Source organism: Crinia signifera, chromosome 19, assembly GCF_055691185.1.
Source record: "Crinia signifera chromosome 19, ASM5569118v1, whole genome shotgun sequence".
NCBI lineage: Eukaryota > Metazoa > Chordata > Amphibia > Anura > Myobatrachidae > Crinia > Crinia signifera.
The window spans coordinates 83,014,373-83,035,323 of NC_139226.1; the positions used below are offsets into that span (position 1 = coordinate 83,014,373).

At 47.3% G+C, this 20,951-nt stretch overlaps 1 protein-coding gene across 1 annotated transcript in view; it reads right to left on the minus strand.

Annotated features, from left to right (window-relative positions):
- Window positions 1-20,951, minus strand: part of LOC146041574 (uncharacterized) — a 45,161-nt gene that overhangs the window by 10,318 nt on the left and 13,892 nt on the right. Inside the window, exons 2-3 of the mRNA XM_083161525.1 lie at window positions 20,494-20,606; window positions 5,659-5,775 (exon numbers count right to left, since the gene is read on the minus strand). Of these exons, the coding sequence (XP_083017651.1) occupies window positions 5,659-5,775; window positions 20,494-20,606 (230 nt within the window). The remainder of the gene's footprint in view (window positions 1-5,658; window positions 5,776-20,493; window positions 20,607-20,951) is intronic.

Here is a 20,951-nt window from a genome sequence, read left to right on the forward strand (position 1 = left end):
CACACGGGCCGCAATTGGCCCCCGGGCCTGAAATTGGACATGCCTACACTAGAAGATTTTCATTTCAAAAGACTTTGCCAAAATCTCTAAAAGATATGTCTATCACCAAAGTAGCGCGTACAAAGTGAGCTACTTTCCCCAAAGAGCAAGAGATTTTCAAGAGCAGGGCCGGCGCCACCACTAGGCAGCTCTAGGCATTTGCCTAGGGCGTCGGCACCTGGAGGGTGGCAGTTCGCCCCTCACCCCCAGCGAACTGTGTAAAAAAATTGCTGCCCCGGCGTCCCTGCAGTGCTGGGGCAGTCAGGGGTGTCCGTGCCGTAGGGGTACCTGCGGCGCCGTCATGTGTATAAAGCTGGCTGCGGCCGGCGGGGTCCCTGTAGTGAATAGCATATAACTAGCGCTATGCGCGCAGCGGCGCGGGAAGAGCTAGTTATTTGCTATTCAGCGGAAAATCAGCAAGTGTGTATGGGCCTTTAATCTTCAGCGTTTTTTGATCTTCGCAGGATGGACACACTGCTAATGTTTGGTGGTGACAGGCAATGTACCAAAAGTACCATGTGGGCCCTGTTTTCTGGGCTGAAGCCACTTGCAGCTTCACAGGCAGCGCAACCTCAGGGTTTCTCAGATGCCCAATGGTCACACAGTTGATCTGATGCTGCGGCAGGTCTAAGGGGGTTATTCTGGTTGGTATGCAAAAGCAAATTCCTTCTTTAATGGACAAAACCATGCTACACTGCAGGTGGGTCAGAAGTAACATGTGCAGAGTTATATTTGGGTGGGGTGTGTTCAAACTGAAATCTAAATTGCAGTGTAAGAATAAAACAGCCAGTATTTACCCTGCACAGAAACAATTCAACTCACCCAAATCTATATCTCTCTGCACCTGTTACATGAGAATTTGTTTTTGCAAACCAACCAGAATAACACCCTAAGTTCACTTAGCTTACAATGGTTTGTAACTAATGCTAGCATTTATAGAAGGCATTAGCATTATGGTCTCTGTTGCCAGCAATGGAGACACAACAACCTTTCATGCTTACTGGTTTCATTGCCCATTTACCAGGGCCGGATTTCCCACTAGGCTCGTGAGGCACGGGCCTATGGGCGGCACCTGCTGGGGGCGGCAAGCAGTGGCATGATTTTTTTTTTTTACTTTTTTTTTATGACTTTTGCGCTGCGCAGCAAGTGCCGCCCCCCTCCCCTAGCTCTGCCTGCAGTGTCTGGGAAGTTGTGTACCGGCGCCGGGGATCAATTGCTGACCAGCGCCGGAAAGAGGCAGCCCTGTCATGTCAGTGACAGGAGAGTAGCACTTTCTGCGCTGGAGAATGAATGGTGCTGCTGAGCACCCGGCGCTGGGGAAAAGCAGCCAGTATAGTGCTTCTGGCACTGGGGATCGAGTGAGGCTGCTCTGCGATGGCCCTCTTCCCCACCCGTTTGCCTGACCTTTGCTGAGACAGGAGTGGGGACCCGTCGGCGGCCAGATAGGGACTCAGGTGCAGGCGTCCCAGCGCGGTGTTGACTGTGGCTGCGGCAGCTAGATGGGGATTAGGCCCCGCCCCCGGTTTTGTGCTGCCAGGGATCGACCCGGGAACTGCAGCCCTGCGCTGCTGAAGGTATCGCTCTCTCTCTCTCTTTTTCGGGGGGGGGGGGGGGGGAGGGGGGACGGCAAAAAAATGTGGTGCCTAGGGGCGCCATGGCACTGAAATACGGCCCTGCCATTTACCCTTCACTCGCACAGCAGGGCCCAGAGGCTTAACTCTGGGAGTCAACTCATCTGCCGCCAGGCTCCTACTCCCAGGGGGGAATCAGTTAATTGAAAGCCGTTGATTTCGCTTCTGTTGCTGACTCCCCATCTAACATCATTTTGCAAAAATGGCCCATGACCTGTCTTACTGGAGACAGACACCTTACTGAATGAACCATTTGGGGGGCACCAATATTTCTCTTGCTTCCGGGCAACTGGGATAAACTTACGCCACTGGCAGGGCCTGTGATACTAAACTAAATATCCCACTGCCATTAAGTATCATATTCAATGAAGCCCTATATATATTGAAAAGAGATCTTTGAAATGCTAAAATTTCATTCTGCTCATATTGAGTAAATACAACAAATCCACGTGGAGGGGCCTGATTCAGACCCAATCACTTATCTGCAAAGTTGCAGGGTATCCGGTCCCTGGGTCGACAATGTCTAGGTTGACCATCACTAGGTTGAGCGCTACCTATGCAATGCCTTCTATTAGCATGGACATTATAGCAGGATCATTGCTGGAGGATGTTCCCCCAAACAGTGATTATTTTGTCTTTTTTTTTGGCTAACAAATAGTTCAATGGATGAAATGATGAAATATATAAACGTTGCAAAGCCAATGATATTTAGGGATGGGCATCGACCATCGATGATTCAAAATCATCAATTGGTTTATGGCTGAGGTGAAATACTTTTGATGGGGGAGAACCAGATGGTTTCCCTCCATCGATGGCACAGCAAAACCGATGTTTTGGGGTTTTTTTTATTCAAAGTGCTGGGACATGGAGCAAAGCTCCTTCCCCAAACACCCGCAATGCCCCGTCCATGTGTTTTGATTGGCCCACAGGCCAATCAGTCAAACATAATGGATGACCATCGATATGTAAAACTGGCCAGATGCACTTTTGCCATCGATGGCAACCATTGATGGCAAAGGCAACAATGGCCATCCCTAAATTGAGATTAGATATTGGAAACAAGGCTTGACATGCAGAGAGCACGTAGCCGCCCAGTCAGTCTCACAGGGTCTCACATGTACACACCAACCAATGAGCGTTTAGAACTACGAGACTTGACACAGGATGCCTTTCGAAGTGACATACCGGAGACCGCGAATCCGGAAGTGTCCGGCATGTTAAAATTTGGGAGTAAGATACAGATTCTACACTGCCCTTTGAGGAATCCGCCGATCGCAAGTGATGGAGAAGCGCACCACTGCCCCTGCCTGGTACCAGCTTTTGCCCTGAATTCCCAGTGGCCATTTTGTCCATAGGTGGATTCCATATTCTACACACAACAGCATACAGTATGATTAAAATGGCCGGGAACCGTCACCAGAAAAGTCTCACTGCTGGGGTGAGGACCCTTCCAATAAAGCCCCTTCCATCGGGCTGAATTATAGGAAGTAGCAAGCCTGCAACCAGTAACAGCTTTTGAAGTGGTAACTATACCCATGCTCATTTTATACTTCCAGTATATGCACATGCTTGACTAACCTATAGGACTATTACTAACAAAAAGGACTTAATCACTCTAACTAGTAATGGAACTGTGTCATTCATAATCATCTTCATCCATTAAATTGAAAATTCCATCCATAATTTCAAACTTCATCTGTTCCCATGTATATTCGAAGTGCAGTCAGTTTTGGATAATTATGCTATTTGGGGGAAAATACATTTATCTGAACTCTTTACCACTTAAGGGATGGCATTATAGTTATACTACTCTTGTACCTGCATTTTTAACAGTTGTGGATCCACAGTGATATTTAGGATTATTGTTTGCTATATATATTTTTCTGTATCTGTATTTGTATGTCTAATTGTGTGTTTTTATTGTTAATTTTCATTAAATGTACGGTACTTGTGTATTATCTGGGCGCCCAATTTTATCATTGCATGCCACTACTTAAGGCATGCGATGCGATTCGATTTTTCATTGTAAAGACCAGATTTTTAATTGTATAGTCACCCATGGGTGATTTCATACCCCCACTATCCAACTACGCATGAGTTGACTTTATATATTGTGGCGAGCGCAGCGAGCCACCGAGCCCGAAGCATGGTGAGCGGACGCGGATTACTTTAAATGTATTCTGCGTCCCCTCGCGGGGCTTGCTGCGCTCGCATGGCGCCGTGCTACTTCTGGGTTCTACGCTCGCCACAAACTATCTAAAATAAACTAACTTAACTCCATGCCAACATGGATAGTTCATACCCCCACTATCCATGTTGGCATGGAGTTGATTTTAGATAGCGTGACGAGCGTAGCGAGCCACCGAGCCCGCAGCGAGGTCGAGCAAAGAGAGTACCGCAAGGGGACTCAGATGCACGGTGCTTTGCTGGCGCCGTGAAACTACACAAGTACCTTCATTCTCTATATGGTTTTTTGAGTACCCTCATCTGACTGGGATGCAGTTAAAATCCCGGCGGTCGGGATCCCGGCGTTCAGAATCCCGACGCCGGAATCCCGACCGCCGAAATCCCGACACTTTCTGCCTCTGTGGGTGTCCACGACACCCCTGGAGGGAGAATAAATTAGCGTGCGGAGCGTAGCGAGGCACCGGGCCCGCTGCGTGGCGAGCGCAGCGAGCCCGCAAGGGGGGGCGATCCACGTCCCCCCCTTGTCGGGATTTCGGCGGTCGGGATTCCGGCGTCGGGATTTTGAACGCCAGGATCCCGACCGCCGGGATTTCATACTGCTTCCATCTGACTGCTGCTCAAATAATTGGTTAAACATGCTATATGTCCTGGTAGCCTTTTGATCTGTAGCACACCGCCATTTATTTCTTGTTTCTTGACCACTACTGGTTGATAGTGGTTGATGGTCAACAGCAAAGAATGGTCAACATGTCGACCTTTAGAGTGTTGACCATGACCATGTCGACCTTAAGCTTGTGTAAACCATCTGTCAATGTCGACCTTGGATCCGTCGACCATTCATAGGTGTCGACCAAGTCACTGCCGACCATTAGTGGTCTACCTAGACATTGTAGATCGTCTATACCATAACCAAGTTGCAGATGACTGTGAGTAGATAACCGCTGCCCAGACAGAAATAAATTCTACCCTGTGCAAATCTGCAAGAGAATTCGCTATTCGATATTATATGAAAATTCATTAGCAGTTCATGAACCATGGAATGATTTTCCTAATCTGTGCAAACATGAGTAGCTCTGACCCTTCCACAACTCTGCCACACAGACAGGCTGATAGGGGCCGGAACGGACACAGACGTTCCCTGAAAATACCTGGGCACACTTACGGTTTTTCTGACACTCCAAGGAAATGTTCCAGTTACCACCCACAAATGCGACTTCCTGACCATAAAATTGCGGGGGGGATTGCAATGATATATTTTCACTATTTCTGTTGCTATTTGGGCTATTGAATGTGTGATACGATCTGTACACATGCTCAGTCATTCGATAATTGAATGGATTGCGAATTTACACATCAGCGATCAGCTCTGAATATGTCCCTTAATCTGCATACATGCTCTGGATCTGCAGCATTGACAGTATCTCGGTCGACTGTCAATAGGTCAACACTAAAATGTTGACATGCACATGGTTGTCATTAATAAAAGGTTGGCACAAGCAAAAGGTCAACATGGAAAAGTTGACACATGAAAAGGTTGACATGAGTTTTTCATTTTTTTGTGTTGTGTCGACACTTGAGCATGTGGACTCCCAAGTAGTTTTGTGTGTACCCTAATTTTTCTCGCCATACTTTGTGCTAGGCCACTTTACCACTCCCAATCTGGGTCCACGTGGCTGTCAAAGTATGAAAAAGTAAAAAAGTTAAGAAAAATTGTGTTTAACAATTGCCTGTCGACCTAGATGTTGTCAAGCTATCATCTGGATCCCATTATATCAGGACCTGCATGCAGATTATCACTTACATTTGCCTGGAAGCTCTTTATCCTGCCTAGTATATCGCGTACAGAGGGGGTTCTGAATTCATCCATTCTTAGTACATAGCACCGGCTGCTGTTTAACACTCGGATCCCAATTATGTTCTATAAGGAAAGAGATGAATCAGTAACGGATTTACATGAAACATATAGTAACATGTAGTATGATTCTATCCATCCACTTAAAGCAAACATAAAAAACAAAAACAAGAATGAATGAATTAATATAAATAATTATTAAACATAGACCACTAATTAGTAAAATGCGTTGATTCTCATGACATTTCTCATAAAGTAAAAAAAGCCCTCCCACCTTTCCAAAAATTAGTTAATGTCAGATGATGCACTTAGTAAGATGTGACAACATCCAGCTTCATCAATTGGTAGAACCTATATATTGGTAACAGGTTTATCTATTAATGACATGGAATGTGCAAGCTTTGTACATGCACATCCCACAAGAGACATGTATTGAAGCTGTTAGATAACACATTATTTGGACTTCTCGAGTCCTAAATGAGTTTATGATGTCATGTAATTCCTTTATGTTTTCTGGCATGTATTATTTGTTCATTCACCAATTGTTTTTCTCCCGACACAGGGTAATGCCATGGGCACCAGTTTTGAACCAAGTTTTGCCAACCTTTACGTGGGACTCCAACAGGTGGTGGGGAAGTTCACTGTGGATCTGGTCCTCTTTGACAGGTACAGTACTGTAAATAGAAAACCTTCTTTTCTTTTGGTAAAGAGATGTAGAGTAAACTAATTGTTTTATTAGTTATCTCAACCAAAAGCCCTTTCACCTCACCTTCAAAAGCTCACTTAGTAGTAGGGTCAGATTTATGAATTTCCACCTCCCAGTTGGACATTATAAAAGTACAAGTCAGTACATAACTGAAGAAATATAATGCCAATAAATTTCAACCACTTTAAGTAATCACCACAAAAATGGATACATTCTTGCAGCACAGAAATGATTTAAGCTCAGCTAGTACTTTATTGTCTCCTACATCTGGAATAGATAACCGAGAAAGGAAAAGACAGCGCCAGCACAGCCAACACCGGGCTTCTACCTTTTATCCACACTCCATGTCTGATTGCAGGACCTGTCCACAACTACCTTCCTACCCGGAACAGAGCGATCTCTTCCAGGTCCTTGTTAACCAAGGGTCTGACTAACACACAAACCAGAGCCAGATTTAGAACTGAGTATAGTGAGTGCCATTATTATACTGAGGTACTGTTTCTTGAACCCAGTTATTTGGCCATTGGCCATCGCACAAGTTGGGATTGGGTTGATGCAGGGGCGTAACTAACTATTCAGCGCCCCCCCGCCGCACGTTTATTCGGCGCCCCCCACCTAACCTGCCCCCCCTTATTACCCGCGGTCTGCGTCGTCTCGCCCGGCTCTCTGTCGGGACCTTCCTGACGTCACGGTCCCGGCCGGCTCCTGCTGCTACAATGAAAACGGACTCTTAGAAAATGGCTGCCCCCAAACTGCAGACAGAAAACTGTCTGCAGTATGGGGGCAACCATTTTCTAATTGTCAGTTTTCATTGCAGCAGGAGCCGGCCGGGACCGTGACGTCAGGAAGGTCCCGACAGAGAGCAGGGCGAGACGCAGACCGCAGGTAACTATAGCCCCGCAGCCCCCCCGGCGGCGCCCCCAATTTCTCTGCGCCCCCCCGCCACCGCGGGGGCTGCGGAGCTATAGTTACGCCACTGGGTTGATGCTATAAAGGGCGTAAAGTGGTGTAACAATTGGACTGCAGCCCATGCAATGGCCTGGGAAGCTGGCACTGGGAGGGCGCATGGTCTCTGTAGATTCCAATGAGTCCGTATGGAATCTGCTGAAAATGTCCCACCATAAATGACCGCCATCTTGGAGGAGACAGATGCTAGAGGTCCTACTGGGTAGCATATATCATTATTCAGAAGTTACAGACTCCAGGTAGTGAAATATATATATTGTCCCCTGGAATATATAATGCCCCTGGCAATGAGCATGTAAACCCCTGGCAACAAGTATGTAACCCTCTGGCAATAGGCATGTAACTCGCTGGCAACAAGCTTGTAACTCCCTGGCAATGAGCATGTAACCAACTGGTAACAAGCAAAAAACCACTGGCAATAAATAAGAAACCCCTGAAAACCAGCATGTAACCCTGGAATTGAGCATTAAACCCCTAGCAGCCACCATGTACAGTAACCCTGGCAACGAGCATGTATCTCCTCTCAATAAGCATTAAACCCCTGGCAACGAGCATTTTGGTAAAAAATAATAATAAATGTATGTTAGGGGGGGGGGGGGGGCACCAAAAATGTTTTAACATGGGGGGTTCAAAATTTCTAATTACGTCATTGAAAGGGCACCATTTCACACGATAGGCACCCTGCCCATTACCACACCTTGTTCCTATATTTAATAGGCTCCAATTCACAGATATACTTTACACGGGACTTTTCGTTTCTATTTTATGTGACCTAATTAGATATTGATAGGCAGCATATTTTGAAGTCCCAACCTAAACTAAAAGTACAAAGAATGACTCATTTCTTATTGCCCAATTGCATTTAGCAATTGCTTTGTGGTTTTAGCAGCTAAGATACAAGCCTATTGCTGTTCATTTGATTTTATTCTTATATTATTATTATTACTATTAATATTATTATGCTTGTAGTTTGTCTATATTTAACAAACGTAGGGTGACATTTAATAGGATGCGATTTTTAGTCATTTTTAAATTCGCTCATTATAGCACTTTTTAAAATCGCATTTTTTTTGCCACAAATTTGCATATTTAATGAGGTGCGTATTCTGGGTAAAAAAATGCGAATAAGTGCGATAATGTGCGAATTTTAGTCATGAAAATGTGCGTTATTTAGTCATGAAAATGTGTGAATTTGAGGAAATGTGCGAATTTTAAGAAATGTGCAAATTTGTGTTTAAAAAAGAAAAAAAACTAATGGCGTGAGGTCCCCCCTCCTGAGCATAACCAGCCCGGGGCTCATTCAGCCGGACCTGGTTCCAAAAATACGGGGGACAAAAAGCATAGGGGTCCCCTGTATTTCTAAAGCCCCGGACTCTTGGATGGTCCTGGTTCCAAAAATCTGGGGGTCCCCCGTATTTTGAAGCCAGCACCGGGCTCCAACAGCCCATGGTGTCATGCCACAGCCGGGGGACATGAGCACTGTGGCTGGTCAGCCTTGGACGGGGTACCTAGAGGAGTGGGGACCCCCGTAATAAAGGGGTCCCCCCCCCGGGCTTCACCCATCCAGGGCTAAAGCCCGGGGCTGTCACCGGCGTCCGTGGCCAGTGGACGCCAGCCTGATAAGGTTAAATCACACATTTATGCAGGTGAACTACAAGTGCCAGCAGACCTCCCCGCATGCTGGGACTTGGACAACCACAAGTCCCAGCATGCGGGGCATTAATGGACCTGCTGGGACTTGTAGTTCACCTGTAAAAAGAATGTTAAAATAAAACACAGAAACACACAGAAAAGTATAACTTTATTACACACACAACCACACACCTCTCTTTTACAACAACATACTTACCAATACCCCCTTCAATCTCCTTGCTAACACATACCCTTGCATGCATCCGCCAGCAGGAAAATGGGCGCCGAACATTGAATAATTTCTCCGGCCTTCTGAAATAAAAGTCAGTCTCAACTGAATTTTATTTCCTTTCGGTGTCCACCTTAGAGGGGGCGGGTGCTGATGTATTGTGACATCAGTCACCCACCCCCAGCAGACATTAGCCCGCCTGCGTTCCCCCCCCCCCCCCCCCCAAAAAAAAAAAACGCTCCCTCCCCACGAAAAACGTCCTGGAGAGTGTTTAACTCGCCCATACCAGTTGTCTGTGCATGCACAAATACACACATGTGCAGACCCCCTACCATCGGAACGACTACCAAATTCAGCCCAGTCTGAGTCTTAATGAATAACCCCCTTATACTGCTATGCACATTTTTTATAAGACATTCTATTAAATATATACTGTAGGTACTTGTTTCCTAGCACGGCGCCCATCGCATACCGTACTTAGTGGTGTGCGATGCTTGCGATGTTATATTCAGGAGTGCTTGTACAATGAAATATCGCATAGCATTGCATGCCAGCAAATGGCATGCGATGCGATTTTTAATTGTACAAGCACCCTGATGGGTTCTTACAATGTTAAATGCACCCCCATTGTCAACGCCACCCCCACTATCAATGCCAACCCGAAGCGTGGCGAGCGCAGCGGTACGCGTCCTCCGACCTTTTCATACCCCCACTATCCATGTCGCGTGGAGTTGACTTTAGATAGTGTGGCGAGCGCAGCGAGCCATCGAGCCTGAAGCGTGGCGAGCACACGCCGAATACGAGCCCAAAGTGTGGTGAGCGCAGCGAGCCCAAAGCGCATACATGTAAAGTAATCCGTGTCCCCTCGCCACACTATCTAATATCAACTCAACACAGACGTGGATAGTGGGGGTATGAAAAGGGCGTTGATAGTGGTGGTGGCATTGACTATGGGGGTGCATTTAACTGACACTGAATATTTCTCCGTGCTTATAAAGAAGGCGGCTAAGTTTTCCCGCTCATCGACCGAAACAGTCTGCTGGCTGCTCTCCCCATCCTGGGACTGGAATGCCATTGTTACCATCTGTAAGAGGAAATTATTACAATTATGTAACGATAATGTTCACTGGGATTATTTGCAGAGACTATGGGCTAAATATACTGCAGGTCAGATTTAAAAACTGCCAGGAATTATCAAATAATTTCTCAATCTGCTGCCGTGGTGAATCTCTGCATTAATTGCTATGATCTATGCAGGTTTCATAAGTAATAAGTGTAAAGGAGTGATTAACATGAGAAAAAAATGTGTGTTAACCCCTCCCTTCCCCATTACATAAGCAGCCCCAGATTGGGGGGATGATGCTACAGCATGCAGACACACAGTATGGGTCCCCCCTGCAATAATGGCAACCAACCTTAAACTGGTCAGTCCATAGCTATGAACCCTGTCAGGTGCTTTCCCTAAAAGGTTGTATGCTGGCTAACTGACAGCCAGTTGGAGCACAAAAATGCAGGGGGACTTGGTCATTGGGAGGGGGCCTGCTGACATCAGCGGCCCTGTTCTCGCCATGACCATTACAGCGATGAATAAGTATTGACTTCAGTGGCACTGCACAAGGAAGGAGGGGAATCTATTCAGTGGTAAGTAGATTTCCCCTCTTTGCATGGCTGCAAAACCATTCGCAGCCATGCACAGGGGCGGACCGTCTATCAGGTAGGGAGTGGCTAACTGATTGCAGGGCTGCACAAAGTTGCAGTTAGGAGCTGATAGGCTTGTACTGTATCTCCAGGAATTTCTGTCCAAGGGCGGGATGTAATAAAATACATCGCCGCACTTCGGCGCCTGCCCGCCACAATGCCAGCGCATATGTACTAACATATGCGGCTGGCAATGCGGTGCGGTGACGGAGACCCCCTGCGATACCTGTACTGGGATGTGCGCGGAGTCTCCGTCACCTCCCTGCCGCCTGCTTCTCCCCTTACGCCGGGGACAGCTAAGCTGGCTGTCCCCGGTGCCTCCTACTCCCCCTGCAGCCGGAAGGACGTCCGGCTGCTTTGCTAGGGGGAGGAAGAGCTTACCTTCCGGGGTCCAGGAGGTCCTTTCAGGAAGGTAAGCCCAAGGGAGGGGGAGAGGGGGGGTCAGCGAGACAGAGGTGTGGTCAGAGCCGGCCCTAGCCCAAATGACGCCCTAGGCAAGATTTTGGCTGGTGCCCCCTAGCACCGCCACTAGTTCCGCCTCTGACCCTGCTCCCCTTTCCCAGCACCATCATCCCTCATAATAGCAGTCATCATTTTGGTGCTCCTACCCGCAATATTTTAAATAGAAACAGTGCACACATTCGGTACGCAGCCCAAACAGGGGTGTGTTCTTGCTGGGAAGGGGCATGGCCACACAATAGTACCCCCAATTCAAATTATGCCACAAAGTAGTGCACCTTTATTCACATTATATTATGCGATGGTGTCCCTTATTTACGTTACATCACACAGTAGTACCACTTTACCTTATATACATTACTCCTCACATTATTCACATTATACCCTTAGAAAAAAATCCTGAGAAAATATTGTATTTTAAGCCCCTCCATGGCCACACTGCAACCCAGCACAAAGCAGTGTGAGCTGGGCAGAGGAGAAGAGCTGCAGGCGCTGCTGTCACTTAAGGGGTGGGGGCCTGGGGCCACTGGGCCCTTCCATCAGACTTTGGCCTGGGTAATTTGTACCCCCTACCCCTTTCTCTCAGCACCCCTGATAATACCACACAGAAATGCCCCTTACACATGACACACATTATTAATGTCCTTATAACCATAATGCCCCTTACACATTATGCCAACCTTTATTAATGCACTTCATACACATAATAACACACATAATGCCCCTTACACATATGTTTCACATTAGTAATGCCCTTATATACATGACACACATAATGCCCATTACACATATGTTGCACATTATTAATGCCCTTTATACACATGACACACATAATGCGCCTTACACATATGCTGAACACTATTGCACAACCAACCCACCCGCAGACAGCACTCGCACAGCCGCTAACACTGGGAACTCTGCCTCAGCTTGGATACAGATGTTTCCTCATACATCTGGACTCAATGGGTCATGCAGCTCCTGGCCAGTTCTGCTAACGTTTGGTGCCTTTTTTGCTGAAAATTCATTTATTTGCATTGTTATGTGACCAGGACCCTCAAGGAGCTTGGAAAAAATACTCGCACAAGGCGTGTTAAGGCAGCGCTTATGTCAATGAATGTACCAAATTGCGTATGAAAGGTATAAATTTTACTGTTTAAATATGCATATAAATACAATTTTACATTCGTATAAATAAAACAATAAATACAACTTAATAAAATTAAGAAGGTGGGGAATAAAAGTAAATTGGAATTAATGAAATCAAATATAAAAAGTTATCCCGCCTCAGTGGACATTGTGAAGTGAAAATATTTGTGTAATCACTTAATTGTGGAGAGCAGGTAAGTGCACTTTACCAACAAGAAGTTCTGGATCCTTTTTAAGGAGTAGTATTGTAGCTGGAAGATCCTCACGATGTATGCGGCTGCTTGATATGCCGCTGGAGGAGTCAGGGATCGCTAGATGGAATCAGTCCTCAATTGTAGGGTGTGAGGCAGATGGTGAGTATCTCAAACACCGGAGGGATGTTACTGTGGCGATATGACTAATACAGTTCCAGCAATGAATCAGATGTGGCTTCCGTGCCCAAGGATGTAGCCTCACTGGTTTGGATGTTATAACCAGTGAGGCTACATCCTTGGGCACGGAAGCCACATCTGATTCATTGCTGGAACTGTATTGGTATGGGGGCAGCCATTTTCCAAGTGTCACCTTTTTGTATAAGCAGCAGTAACGGGAGAGCCGCCCGGGAGTCCCGCTGCGGCTGCCGGGACTCGGGAGAGCTGGGACCCGGTGCACTGCAAATAAAACCACCGGCGCCGCGGCAGAAGGCAAACAGTGAGTAACTATCGTCCCGCAGCCCCCCCGGCGCCCACATACCCTCACCGCGGGGGCTGCGGGACGATAGTTACGCCACTCAGAGCCAGATTAAGGTCTAAATGGGCCTGGAGCTGAAAATGATCACGGGCCTATTATGTGCAATAATAGGGGTTGCGGCCAGCACCTAATAATGTGGGTGGCGTGACCAGTGATCTGGTTGGGTGGTCTGCTCATGGGTGTGTCTCTATTTGTGTAAATACTTTCAACTGCCTGGAAAAGGCAGGGGGCTGGCATAAGAAAAATGCAGGGAGATATATTGGCGGGTGCACTCCAAAGGTGCACCCGCAGGACGCCGATGTCCTAAGATACTTGCGGGGTGAGGCGCACTCCAGTCATAAAAAAATACTGAAATCCGAAACTTGGTAGACAATATGTCAGCACCTTTTATGTGGTAACCTAAGTTTACCACACCATATACCCCTTATACAAATCATGCAACACAATAGTAACCCCTTATACTGTACTTGCTTCTTACACACTATGGCACACAAATTGAGTCAAAATTCACTTTATGCCACACAGATTAAGGCAAAATTCACATTTTGCCACATGGATTGAGCCAAAATACACACTATGCCAGGCATGTCCAAACAGTGGCCCTCCAGTTGTTGTGAAACTACACGTCCCAGCATGCCTTGACATAGTTTTAGCTTTCCCTAATTGCAAAACTGTGGCAACGCATGATGGGACTTGTAGTTTCACAGCTGGAGGGCCATAGTTTGAACATGCCTGCATTATACCAAACAGATTGAGCAATAATGCACAATATGCTTCATAAATAGGGGCATTGCGCACCAAAGGCGCACATTAAAAATTTACACCGTAATGCCCATTACATGTTAAGCCTCGCACCATAATCTCCATTACGTATTATGCCAAACACCATAAGGCCTATTAAAAATTATGCTACATAAGTGTTGCTTACCTACATGTTCATTGCCAGGGGTTCCATGTTCATTGCCAGGGGTTCCATGCTCATTGCCAGGGGTTCCATGCTCATTGCCATGTGGGATTACATGCTCATTGCCAAGGGGGAATACATGCTCGCGGTAACTGGGGGACAGTCGCCGCCGGGCAGAAATGACAGCCATTAAAAGCCGGGCAGAGAGCAGGGGGCTGCCCGGCTGTATTCAGAGCACTGCATGTCCCGGCTATTTGAAATAATACCCCTTTCATACCAGAAAATGCAGGGAATATGGTCCCAGGATCATGCAGGGACATTCTCGGACTGGCCCCTTTTACACCAGCCTAGTCCCTGCATTTTCTGGTGTGAGGGGGAGAGAAAACCACCCCCGCCCCCGTTAAACAACCAGCTATATCTTCGGAACCAACTGACCCATTTACATGTAGCCTTCGAATGATTTTGGTCCTGTGAAACTGGGCTGTTTGGTTCCAGAGAAATCTGTCCTCAAACAACATGAACAGCCATGAAATTACATTTCAGAAATAAAAAAAAAATAGTTTTACCTGCACTATCTCTAGAACCAATTAACCCATATGGACCAGATATCAGATTGAAGGCCCAGCGATTTGGGTTCGACTGAGATCAACCTCGAGTTTCTGTGATGCTGTAGGGGGAACTGGCAGCCATTGGAACCGGGTGGAAGTCGGAATTAGCAGGTCCCATGTTATCCTAAGGGGAAAACGTTCCAGGTTTGCCTGGCGGTATCTACGGTTCCCGGGGGGCTAGCGACGTGGGGCTGGTCTCGTTGGAAAGCCCTGACCCTCAGCTACAAAATGGGCCTATTTGGAGAGTGGGCCTGGAGCTATAGCTCCATCAGGCCCATTGTTAATCCGGCACTGACGCCACTGCATACATATATGTATGTATGTATGTATGTATGTATATTAGTTTTAAAATAAAGAAAGTGTGTAGTCTATGGTCCTGCTAGGAGGGGGAATCCAGGGCCGTCTTAACAATCTACTGGGCCCCTGGGCAAAATAATTTTTAGGGCCCCCCTCCACCCACCTATGTGCAGCAGCAGAGGAGGGCTGGGAGTTGTGTGGCGGGGATCCGGGCAGCAGCTGTCAGCGGCATCTGTCTAGGCGACTCATCGGTGGCGGCGGTGATCCAGGCAGCGGGGGGGGGGGCTGGGAGCTTGATGTAGCGGTGTGTGGTGGGGATCCAGGCAGCAGCTGTCAGCGTTGTCCGTCCAGGCAGCTCGCTCAGAACTTGATGTAGCGCTATTTGCTGCCGGGCAGGAAGCGCTGCAGATTTTGAAAAGACTGGCCGGACACTGATTGGCTGAGCGTCCGGCCAATCAACGTCCGGCCAGAATTTTCAGAATCAGCAGCGCTTCCCGCCCGGCCGGCAAATAGCGCTACAGCAAGGTCTGAGTCACCACTGCCTGTATGGACAACGCTGACAGCTGCTGCACGGAGCATCCCTGACATATGCCGCCCAGATTGCTACATCAAGATCCCAGCCCCCCGCTGACCGCATCCCAGCCGCCCACCGCCATTCCCCAGAGCAGTGCCGTCTTCCCCAGTGGGCTGGGCCCCTACAATCCTTGGGCCCCTGGGCAACTGCCCATTCAGCCCAATGGGAAAGACGGCCCTGGGGGAATCAGCCACAGAAGCGATATAGATGGCTTGCATCAAACTTGCAGGGGAGGAGAGGTGCCCCTTTGGAAGCAGGAGTCTGGCGGCAGATGACTCCATTGCCTCCCAGATTTACGCCTCTGGTCGTATCTGTATACCTAAGTATATATCCCAGTGTATTTAACTATCAAATCTGATTCTGTATGCCACAGAGTAAGTCACAAATACAGATTTGATGTTGAATTACACTGAGGAACACAGATATGATGGGGAGGTACGCAATGGCACACAGATATCAGGGTGGCATAGAGATAGGATGGTAAGTTTTACTGGGGCATACAGATAGGACGGTAAGGTACATGGGGGCATACACTGGGGTATACAGATATGATGGTAAGGTACTGCAGCACAAAGGTGGAGCAGTTCCAGATATCATGGTGACGTATACTGGGGCATAGAGGAAATATGGTAAGGTACACTGGGGCATACACTGGGGAACACAGATAGGATGCTGAAATACACTGGGGAACACAGATAGGACTATGACGTACTGTACACGTACACGGTGCACATAGATATGAAGTGGACATATAGTGGGGCACACTGATAGGATGGCGAGATACCCTGGGGCATACAGACAGGACAGTGGTGTACACTAGGGCATACAGACAGGATGGTGACGTACAATTGGGTATTCAAAAAGTATAGTGAGATACACTTGGGCATACAGATAGCATGGAGATGTACACTTTTTTGGCACATGAGGGCACATCTGTGCATACAGATAGAATAGTGACGTACATGGGGACATACAGATAAGATGGTGAGGTACTGTACATGGGGGATATGATGGTAAGGTAGATGGGGGCACTTAAGTAGGACAGTAAGGCACAATGGGGAGCACATAGATAGGACAGTGAGGTACACTAAGGCACACAGAGGATGGTGAGGTACAATGGGTCATACAGGTATGACAGTGAGAAATACACACTTTTCATGGTGCCATACACTGGTGCAGTGTGTATCGTGCACATGTGCAATAATCTGCAGGGTTACAAATTCATTGGCCTGCAAATGGGTCTGAATCAGGCCCACAGGACAGTGAGGTACACTAGGGCACAGTGCCACACAGACATTATGTATACTGGGCTGGGCATACTGAAAATACAGTAAAAAACACTAGAGGCTCCTGCAAATGGGTCTGAATCAGGCCCACAGGACAGTGAGGTACACTAGGGCACAGTGCCACACAGACATTATGTATACTGGGCTGGGCATACTGAAAATACAGTAAAAAACACTAGAGGCTCCTGCAAATGGGTCTGAATCAGGCCCACAGGACAGTGAGGTACACTAGGGCACAGTGCCACACAGACACCATGTATACTGGGCTGGGCATACTGAAAATACAGAGCACACAGATTAGCTGCTAAAGTACACTGAGGTAGGCTGCTGTTGCAGCGTCTACCACCCTGCTTCACTCACTGTCAATCACCCGGCCACCATCGCCTGTCGCTTCACCTACCAGCTCTTCGTCACTGAGAGGCTGGCTTGCTCGCTCCTACAGCCGCTCACTCAGGCGCCGGTGGATGTCAGGGGACTCCACTTCCGCAGAGAACAGTGAGCTGAGCAGCCAGATGACAGGGAGGAGCGGTGATGCGTCCGGCCGCTGCATACAGGGGGGGAGGGGCACTCGCATCCGGTGGGGGGGACTGGCACCTGGTGCACGGCTGCTATATAAAGTAACTGTGGCACTGGCACACAATTAAACCTTATGAACACTGGAGGCAATGGAGCCATCGGCCCCTTTAAGCCAGGCGCCCGGCGGCAGATGACTCCATTGCCTCCGGGAGTTCCGCCACTGCGGGAGTATCAGACACATATTGCAAATATCACAATTGACACAGTCATAGGCAACTAGGATAGCATGGTAGAAAGCAACATATTATATCAGGAAGTGGTTGTAGATTGAACGACCGAAGGCGCCATTCGGAGTCACCAACCCACCCCCAATGTTAAGAGAATAGCTATAGAAATGTCAGAATTATAGATCATCATTGCAATAGCAATTAAATATATATCGTCAAATCGTGTCTGATCAACCGGATAAAAGAATAGAAATAGAGTTAAATAAAATAAAACTTCCCAACACAAACCTCCCAAGAACCCCCCACCCTGTATGGCCTAACCCAACCCTAGGCATACTGTACTTGGATCCCAATAAACTGCACCCTTCCGCAACCTATATTAAACTACACTAACTCAAGAGGGATTAGATTAGTGGCCATCAGCTAAAAATTAACTAATCTACGCAAAGTAGGAAGAAAAAGGTTATAAACCCAGCCACCTAAATGGCAGTGCTTATATGGGGCGCTTGGGGAGATGAGTGTGGCTTTTCCAAGCTGCTCACACCTGGGGGTGGTAAGGCACCTATATAGTTTGGTATAAAAAAGAGAAGAAAAGTGGGTGGTGGAGCGCTAACTATTAAGTATGTGATCGACCAATTGGGTATTACATTCAACAAAAAATTATTTTAATATATTAGATCATAAATGAATGAATACAGATAAAACACAAATAAAAACACAATTATTAATTACAATATGACAGTATTCACCCCTATATGGACCTGGATGGAAAGTGAAATGTGAATATATCTCACTTGTTCCTGGTGATGCTCTCGTATAAGGATTAAATATGCTGGAATTGGCGGGTGTCCATAAACCTGATTTTGAACCCGGATGTAATGTTCTCTCCTCGTGAGGAAAGATGGTACACGTCTCACGGAATGGAGGGCCTCACAGAAATTATCAGGTGGTGGTGTCCCTTGTTTATAGAGTCCAGTGTCCTCCTTAGATAAGAGAGCAAGATGAAAAAAGTAGGGTACTTGTTTCCTAGCACGGCCACACCGATTAAGATCGGGGTGGTCGTGCTGAAAAAAATCGGTCGATCGCATCGCATGCGATTTGGTCGCATGCGATGCGATCGACCGATGCGACCGATTTTTGACCCGATTTTTTCATTAAATCCAATGTAAATTGGGTCCCTGGGACCCAATTTTACATTGGATTGAATGAAAAAAATTCCAAACCCCCCCCAAATTGAAGCGTGTACACAGCGCCCCACGATAGACGGCAACCCGAAGCGTGGCGAGCGCAGCGAGCCCGCGAGGGGCGGCGGTACGCGTCCTCCGACCTTTTCATGCCCTACTATCCACTACGGCGTGGAGTGAGAATAGAATAGTGTGGCGAGCGCAGCGAGCCACCGAGCCCGAAGCGTGGCGAGCGCAGCGAGCCCCGCGAGGGGACGCGGATACCTTCACAGGTAATCGCGTCCCTTCGCGGGCTTCACAGTTGTCGGCGTCGCCACGGACACCTGTGAAGCCCGCGAAGGGACGCGTTTACCTGTGAAGGTATCCGCGTCCCCTCGCGGGGCTCGCTGCGCTCGCCACGCTTCGGGCTCGGTGGCTCGCTGCGCTCGCCACACTATTCTATTCTCACTCCACGCCCTAGTGGATAGTAGGGCATGAAAAGGTCGGAGGACGCGTACCGCCGCCCCTCGCGGGCTCGCTGCGCTCGCCACGCTTCGGGTTGCCGTCTATCGTGGGGCGACGACGGGGACATTTTTAATGTGAAATGGGTCATATTGACCCATTTCACATTTTTTAACATTTTTACACCATTTCAATGTTAAAAATTTTTTTAACATTGAATCCTATGTAAAAATCGGGTGCATCGCGTCGCATCGCGTCGGGACCAATGTTAATGGTCCCGACCGACGCGATGCCCCCGATATTTTACAGTTCCCGACAAGATTTCAATGTTAAAATTTTTTTTAACATTGAAGTCAATGCAAATATCGGGGGCATCGCGTCGGTCGCGTCGGGACCAATGTTAATGGTCCCGACCGACGCGATGCCCCCGATTTTTGTTTCCTAGCCGGCAAAATGGACCTGATTTCAAAGGAAATCGGGTCCATCGGGCTAATCGTGTCCCTTAATTAAGGGACACGATTAGTTACGATTGTGGCCGTGCTAGGAAACAAGTACCAAAAGTAGTTTTGTAATCCACAGGGTCCAATAGAAGGTGTGCGCCTGACGCGTTTCGTCATCCACAGATGACTTTGATAAAGTGGGAATGTCCATATTGCTAAATCTGCCATTTTGATTTCATAGATCCAGGTCCAAACTCCCAGGCTGCTGCTGCGGTTCATCCATCTCATCGTGAACTTGGTGAGATGTCATATTGTTATGTAAAGGATTTGATAATATCACACATGGCTGCAACCTACACCCTGTACTGTTCCACTACACAGCCATGGATGGGTGTCTAAACTACTTTGCACATCCTGATTACTAATAATATTTTGTGAATCATGTGTTCTACCTAACACATGCACTTTACAGTTATGATTGTCATGTGTTTGGGCAGCACTTGACATTGCAATGGCTGATTAAAGTGTTTGAAATGATTTATTTAAAATGACAGTACATTGGAAAGTGTCTTTTTTTCATTTAAAAAATACAAAACTAAGCATTTTATCAAAACAACAACCATTGTCGCTTTATGGTGCAAGTACTAATCCACCACATAGATGCACTATGCATCTTGCAGACCACACCATTATAACACAGTTTCCCTGACGCACCAACCAAAATGCAGCATAACATACTTACCTTTGTCATCTTTTTTGTAGGGACATCACAACCGATGCCAGAGCCAACAGATCCCATACAGATGATGGATGATAGGAGTGAAATAATACTGGAACCAGTCACCACATTGGAACCTGCACAACAAAGAACAGAGCCAATCAATGTTCCGCCGTATACTCAGTCACATGGCCAGCAGGCCCCACTCCTGCAAGCCACCAATAGTCCAGCCAATGCCGAAGAATTGGCCAGATCCATTCACACACTTAAAGAGAAGCAAATATTTTTTATGGAGTCTCAGAGCCTCCAAATTGAGCAGATGAAGGGGTATGTGCAAAGCATTGGTCAGCATTGGTCAGCAAATTCGAAAAGTTTATCAAAGCCTGTGTGCAAGTGAAGGTACGCAAATTCGTATTGCATCCACAATAGACACACGCTTAGGCGAGATTGGGCAGGCCATTAGAGGCCAAAGCACAAATTTT